At 41.9% G+C, this 7446-nt stretch overlaps 1 protein-coding gene across 1 annotated transcript; it reads left to right on the top strand.

Moving 5' to 3' along the window:
• Positions 1 to 213: 213 nt before the first annotated feature.
• On the top strand, positions 214 to 7043 carry SNRPE (small nuclear ribonucleoprotein polypeptide E). Its single transcript, XM_016214909.2, has 5 exons — positions 214 to 324; positions 823 to 849; positions 1917 to 1979; positions 3001 to 3079; positions 5728 to 7043. The coding sequence occupies exons 1-5, from the start codon at positions 271 to 273 to the stop codon at positions 5781 to 5783; spliced, it is 279 nt and encodes a 92-aa protein (XP_016070395.1). The 5' UTR covers positions 214 to 270; the 3' UTR covers positions 5784 to 7043.
• Positions 7044 to 7446: the final 403 nt, after the last annotated feature.

Below are 7446 nucleotides of genomic sequence, written 5' to 3'. Positions count from 1 at the left end.
AGGGGTTTGAGGAGATGCGTCCACCGCGCCGGTGTCTCCGCCGCCGCCCTCCAGGTGGCGCTGTAGGACCGACCCCTGTTCCAAAGCGCAGTCGCCTCAACTTGGCCTCCCCCGGAGGCTCTAGAGCACCGAGAAAAGCTAGAGAAGCACTTCCGGGGAGCTGCGCAGGCCGCTACGCGAGCACCGCACACTTCCGCTTCCGGTTCTTGATTCCAGAAGCCGCCTTCTGAGGTCCCGCGCGAGTCCCTGTGGTCTTTGTTGGCGTCCGCCATGGCGTACCGCGGCCAGGGCCAAAAGGTGCAGAAGGTGATGGTGCAGCCCATCGTATCCTACTCAGGATTTCAGGACCGGGAGGTTCGGGCCCGAAAACGGCCAGAGGGCGGCCGGCCGGCTCGGAGCGGCGGTGTGCTCCTTCCTCCGCATCCCGTGAGCCCGCGCGGCGCCCGAGGCCCGGGAGAGCGCGGGGCGCGGAGAGCGCGGCGATGGCGGGAGGCGGGCTCCGGCAGAGCCCTGCGAGGGTTGCGGGCCGGGCGGGGGCGAGCGTTGCGGGGGGAACAGCCTTAATTAGGTACTGAATACGCGCGGGAGGTGTCGGTTTGGGGGAGGAGAAAGATGGCGCCAAGGGAAACTCCCTGAGAAGAAGAGGGGGAGGGAGGAGATTCCTCGGAGTCTGGAGGGACCCCCAACGAGAGCCTAGTTGGGCTCTTCTCGCGACGTGGGCACCAGGCCTCGCGTTCCGAAAACATTCGATGGGAGTAGGGACCGGTTTCAGGGAACAGAGTGTGCGCTGTACGTGCCTTTTTTCTTTAACCGTTGGCGCAGAACCTCATCTTCAGATACCTGCAAAATGTACGTAAGTTGTTTGTTGTTCCGTTATCTTGTCGTGTAGTCCGATCACTGTGCTCTACAGTTGAAGAGGTGAACTTGTGGAGATCGGAGGGGTATCCGAGGGCAAGGGGTGCAGGGAGAGCGCTAATGTCATAATATGCTGTGGAGCCGTGCTAGCTGCAAGCATGTAAAGAATTTTGTCATCACTTCGCAAGACCAAAATTACTAATTTCAAAAATCATCGGCAGACATGACGGTGGTGTTTGGGTATTGGCACTTTTGTTGGTGGTGATTACGATCAGAACATTGCAACCTTTTTTTATTTTTCCCCCTAGGATGAAACATTGGAAGAAAAATCCAAGTAGTTTTAAATCACATAATAAAGTGGTTTTAGTACCTGGGGGGAAACTTAAGTATAGAAAAGACACTAAAAAAAGGAAGAGGAGGGATAGGTTTGGAGGACTTAGGACAGCCTGCTTTCCTTTGGGGGAATTGTTAGCAAGAGTCTGAGTTGGCAGAACAAAGTGTTTAAATTATCTCTGAGAGAAAATGTAGTTCCTTTTGCTCTGACAAATTTTAGTGTGTGACAACACATTTGGAAAACAGATTAATTTTAAGCCACTGTAATTTTTAACCATCAGAATTGGAGGTTTCTCCCCTGGTCGTTAGATATGAGACCTGGAAAACTGAAAAACTAGAGCCAGCTGTTTTGGTGCTGGATTTTACTGTCACATGTAAGAAGGAAGCCCCTGGTCTTCAGAAATTACTGCTTTGTGCTGTATTGGCACCAGTTTTCGCTCTAAGTGTATTGAAACTAGAAGCAGTAAGAAGTATGATTGAGTCCCAAGATCACAAGATTAAGTTATCTAACTTGGGACTGTCTGGTCCCTGTGTAGCATTTATTAAATGAGAATGTTTCTTGGCAGGTAACCAGTCTGGGTTAGCAATTCTGATATGAGTCAAATGGGTAAAACTCTTGGCCTTTTTTTTTTTTTTTTTTTTAAGTTTCTTAGGAGCCATGTTTCTCTACTGTTTGACCACAGGGATTGGATTTTGTGTACTTTTTAACATTTCTATTTTTATCTTAGAGATCTCGGATTCAAGTGTGGCTTTATGAGCAAGTGAATATGCGGATAGAGGGCTGTATCATTGTGAGTACCCAGGATATTTTATCTCAGAGCAGTTTGTTATAGAAAAAAATTTCACAAAAAATGGCGAGCCAGAGCAGTGTACAAAAAAGTCAAAGACCCAACCCAAGAAAAGTGTTTCAGGACCCATTGCCCTTGCCTCATTGTTTTACTTGATAGAGATTGGGTAATTCATAAAATAGAAAATTAATTTTTAAAAGTAATCTAAACGGCGTTAGTATTTGATGGAGGGGGCAGAAAAATAAAATTAAAGGGGGGTGAGGATTAATGGAGCACAATCTGGGTTAGGTGATACCTGATCGAGCTGGGTGTGGTTAGTTAAATAAGACTTCCAGGGTGGCAGAATACCTTAAGTATAATGTTTTGGGTTTTTTTTTAATTCTCATCTGAGGATATGTTTTTTTTATTTTGGTGAGAGAGAAAACATCAGTTGGTTGCCTCCTGTGTGTGCCCCTACCAGGTATCGAGCCTGCAACCTATATATGTGTTTTGGCTGGAATCGAACCCATAACCTGGTGTTTGGGACAACGCTCCAACCGAGCCACCTGGCCGGGGCTTATATCATGTTTTAAAGAAGGATGACGTGGCTGAAAGTATGCCCTTTGGGCATCATAGATTTCTTCAGTAATCTCACCTTCCCTGTTTATTAGTTGGAAAATAAGAGTGGTGGTTAGTGGTGATAGTGTTCTGTGGGAAACATGGGAAAAGCGGTGGCAGAAATTAATTCATATATGTACACACATACTGCATATTGAGCACGTTATAAAAGATAGGCAGAGTGGGTCTTTGCCATAGTAAATGAAATCTTAAGTCCAAAAGTTCCAGAACTAATGGAATATGTTCTGGCTTTCTTCATTATTTAAAAAGAGGCTTAGAGTGGGAGGTGGTGTTTCAACTGAAAGATCAGTGAAGGGATGAATTTCTGAACTTAGTTTGCAAATCTGAATCTATATGGGTGTATTTATTTAGAATGGTTTGAATGTGCTCTTACTTGAAGATGACAGTCAATGGTTTGTTTTTCTAGGGTTTTGATGAGTATATGAACCTCGTATTAGATGATGCAGAAGAGATTCATTCTAAAACAAAGTCAAGGAAACAACTAGGTAAGAATATAGATAGTCTTAGAGAATTTTAGAAATTTTTATTCACTTGCAGAATGGAGTGAGTTGTAACTTAGTTCATGTTTACATTTAGTTTACACTTGAGACGTTATTTGTGGGGGGGAGGGTACACTTGAAATCCCCTGCCACTTATTCTTTACCCCACCATTTCTACTTCTGACTTTCCACTTAGCTAGCTCTCACCAGTGTCACCAAAGACTAATGGTGTTAAGTCTAATGGTCAATATTAGTCCTAATTCACTGTCCTCTCCACAGCATTTGGCACTGTTTGGCTACTCCCTTTTTAAAACACTTTCTTCCCTTGTCTCTGTGATACTATAAGCAGGCTTTCATTTTTTCATTTCTAGTTAACTATTTCTTTTCAGACTTTTGTAAATTCATTCTTTGTGACCCAACCATTAAATGTTTAAATTGCTCAAAGCTTGCTTGTAGCACTTCCTGTCACTCTGTATTTCCTTAGGCACTCAAGACTACACCTTCAGTTACCATCTATATACAGTCATGTGCCTCATCCCAACGTTTCGGTTAATGATGGGCTGCACATACCATGGTGGTACCATATAGGCCTAGATGTGTAGTAGGCTGTTTGTGTAAATGCACTCTGCGCAACTGTGAGATCACCTAATGACTGCTTTGACTCCCAAGTTTACATCTAGCCCTAGACCTCTCTGAGCCTATTAAACATTTCTATTTGAATGTCTCAAAGGCTGTTCAAAGTTAGCATATCAAAAATCAAACTCAGTTCCCACCCCTCACACTTTCAGAGCTATTTTAGTGTTCCCTATCTTAGTGAGTAGCACATTTCTGTTTGGTTTACTAATTGATTGCTCTGCAACTACCTCATCCTCTCCAGTTTGCTCTGCAGGCTGCACTGATCTTTTAGAAACACCAATCTGACCTTGTCATCCCTTTGACGCACTTCAGTGGCTTCCTGCTGCTCGTAGGATAAGGAAATTTTTAATGTATTCTCCAAGGTTCTTCATGATCTGCTCTCTGCTTCATTTTCTGAGCTTCATCCACATTTGTCTGTTTTTTTAGTTCTTTGAATCTGCACATTTACTCCACCATAATCTTGTATATCCTGTTTCTTGTGTCTTTACAACAGTTGAAATGTCACCTCATCCCAGGGTTTGGTTTGGTTTGGTTTGGTTTGGTTTGGTTTTGCTTTGCTTTGCTTTGCTTTGCTTAGGGTGGGAATAGAGGGGAGGGGTGAACAGGGTATGCGCTGCTCTCTGTGTAGTAAAACATTCATTAGTGGGTATTATTTTATTAATTTCTCTCCCACTGGGCCAGATGCTCCATAAGTGCATGAGTCCCATCTTTTTTGCTCCCTAACATGCTCAGTGCCTAATTCAGTGCCTGGCATGTAGTAGAAACTGAAAAACATTTGATCAATGAACACAATGTCTTAACCCAGTTAACAGAAGGTCTTTAGGATTCATGGTTTCATCAAGAATAAACCATTTTTGTTAAAATCCCATTAACTTAGGTTTATTTAGGCATTTTGTTTTTATTGTTTAATGCCCCTGTTCACAGCTCACTAGTACTTACATTGGTGGTGGGCTTCAAATGTCTCTTTTCCCAGACCCTGAGCATTCTCTTGAGCCTATATGAGATATGTGGAAAGTAGATTCTGAAAGGCGTTGTTTTGCTCCGCTTCTTCCTGCTTAGGCTACTTTTATGAAAGCCTGGTTTTTTTTTTATTTTTATTTTTTGGTTTTTTTTAATCCTCATTCTAGGATATTTTTTCCATTGCTTTTCAGAGAGAGTGGAAGGGGGGGAGAGAGACAGACAGACAGACACATACATATATCAGTTGGTTGCCTCCTGTACTTTCCCTGACCAGGGCCAGGGAATTGAGCCTGCAACCGAGGTATGTGCCCTTGGCTGCAGTTGAACCCGGGACCCTTCAGTCCATGGGCTCGTGCTCTAACCACTGAGCCAAAGTGTCTAGGGCGAAAGCCTGAATTTTTTAAATTTAAATGTGCTGAGAAGGGCACACTCGCCTTATTGACATATTACTTATAAATAATTTATGAAGTTGAATTCCCATAGTAGTATCTTGTAAATGTAGAAAAGATTATTACCTGTAGTGGAAGCCTGGGAAAGTGAAACAATTTAGTCACTATTGGGGTTGATTGGCATTTCTCAGACTGTTTTACTGAACGCCAGTGTTCCTGAAGATATTTATGGATATTTCTCAGGAAAAAAGTGTTCTCTGCTCAGAAACGTTTAGGAAATGTTGGGTGAAATTTAAACAGGTATGTTTATTGAAGATGTAATCTTTAACATACTAAGAGCTCTAAGAATGGGGCAATAATATGCTGCATTTTCTAAACTTGACGTACAACTCATTTCCCAACTTTTACAAACTGAGCATCGGGAAATGTTGGGGTAGACCTATTTAGTTAACTTAGTCTACAGAAACTACTTTTCATAAAATTACATTCTCTACATTAGGTAGCTGTTGAAAAGTGCATATGCTCCAGTGTACACAACCTTTTACTATGGGTATTTGAAAATGCTCACATACAGGAAAATATTTTCAAAATTGCTCAAGAACATTCAAAATTCTGAGGTTAAAAGGTTGTTTGAGTAGGTAGTAATAACTTTTTAATTTTGTGTTGCAGGTCGGATCATGCTAAAAGGAGATAATATTACTCTGCTCCAAAGTGTCTCCAACTAGAAATGACTAATGAAGTGGGAAATTGTTGAGAACCAAACAGTTTGTGTTTTGTAGGTGTCCTTTGTTGGGAATGTAGTTCATAAACATTTATTCATATTGCTTTCATTACCTTTATGTTACTCTCAGATGACAATAAATGATGTGGAATTGTTTTTGTTAAAAAATTTACATTGTTTCTTTCTATCCAGTGGTGAAGACCTTTTACAAAGTGGCACCATTAGCTGTTGGTATTTTAGTTTTCTGAAGGGTGGCTGTTGGCCATGGGCATTTGCTTTTCACAAAGTCTGATCTATAGATTTTTTTTTTTTTTTAATATGTCTTTATTGATTTCAGAGAGAGGAAAGGAGAGGAGGGAGAAAGAGATAGAAACATCAATGATGAGAGAGTCATTGATCAAGCCCACAACCGGGCATATGCCCGGCCAGGCTGATGTATAGATTCTTAAGACAAAGAGTAGGAATTCTACCTGACATGTAAGCTTCTGATATTGGGTGGAAGAGAACAGGAGGGTTCACAAAAATAGCCTATTACACTAATAAATGTCACCTTCATCAATTTTAACTCTGGATGCTACAGTTTCTACTAGTTAGAACACTAGTTTCTAACCACCGGAGGTTGGGGACATAACAGCTACAGTATTTCATAGAGTCATTGTGTGAGGTCTTTGTTAATTATTTTATCACTAAGATCCGAATGTGAGAAGTATTTGGGTATGGGCAAAGAATGAAATGCCTTAAAAGTACATTAGAATGAGCTCTGTTAAGCGTAAGCAGGAGCGACACTGAGATTGCTTATTTCCTAATTGAACTGTGTGGACAAATCTCTCCTCCCCCAGGATCTCACAGTGGTTCTAGTTAGAATTCTGTTAAATGGTTATGGAGCATCTGCTGTTAGATAGACACAAAGTTGAATAAATACAGTGAGGCAGACTGGCAAACAAATAGCTTCAATACCACATGTTAAGTGCTATTTAAGTTGGATCTTGAAAGATGAGAAAGACCTTCCTTAAAATTCTCGTGATGGGCAGTATTATGAAGTGCGGGTGAGAAAGGACCGAGAAGGCCATTTCCTGCTTTTCCAAGTGCCTGTGGAGGAGATACAGAACTTTTCTTTAAACTGAGTGAAAGAAACCCTTTGTGAGAAAGATTGTAGGTGAGTGTAGAAACCTAGCTTGCAACTTGGCATTCTAGCTGTTCTGCTCCTATTTGAACTTGTGCTTTTTTGGTAATATTTTGAAATAAAGCGCTGCTTTAGCTCTTACCATTTGAGTTTGAAATTCATTGAACCTGCTACAGCATGCAAAGAAAATACTGGGCAGTAGGGGGAGTTGCAGCCCTGAGACTGCTTCAGCCTTTCTGGTGAAAAGCTTTTTAAGAGAAGAGCAAAGACTAGCTTTCTTGACACCAAAATAGCTGGAAAGGGGTAAAAGCTGGAGTGATATAATCCCTAAGAAAACCTGCTGGCTGCTGCTTCCATTTCCTCGTGGGCCTTTCTGACCTGGCTGCCCCATGTAAGCAAAACTGCCTGCTGTGGCTTATTCCGAATGGATCAAGACATGGAAGGTCCTATTTTTGACAGCAAATGATGATAGAAATAAGGTACAGTCGAACTCTTACAATTGAGCTCTGTGTTTAGAAATCTGCTTGCTTTTGTGCTCTACCAG

Source organism: Miniopterus natalensis, chromosome 19, assembly GCF_054644295.1.
Source record: "Miniopterus natalensis isolate mMinNat1 chromosome 19, mMinNat1.hap1, whole genome shotgun sequence".
In the NCBI taxonomy this organism is placed as follows: Eukaryota; Metazoa; Chordata; class Mammalia; order Chiroptera; family Miniopteridae; genus Miniopterus; species Miniopterus natalensis.
Note: the sequence above shows the minus strand (reverse complement) of the source record. Positions and strands in the feature narration are given on the sequence as shown.

What these genes read in the sequence shown, in the direction of transcription:
- SNRPE (XM_016214909.2), top strand. Translation starts at nt 271, where the DNA reads ATGGCGTACCGCGGCCAGGGCCAAAAGGTGCAGAAGGTGATGGTGCAG. An exon ending in AGGTGATGGTGCAGCCCATC is followed by an intron (nt 325 to 822) that starts GTATCCTACTCA and finishes CCGTTGGCGCAG; the next exon opens with AACCTCATCTTCAGATACCT. An exon ending in GGATAGAGGGCTGTATCATT is followed by an intron (nt 1,980 to 3,000) that starts GTGAGTACCCAG and finishes TTGTTTTTCTAG; the next exon opens with GGTTTTGATGAGTATATGAA.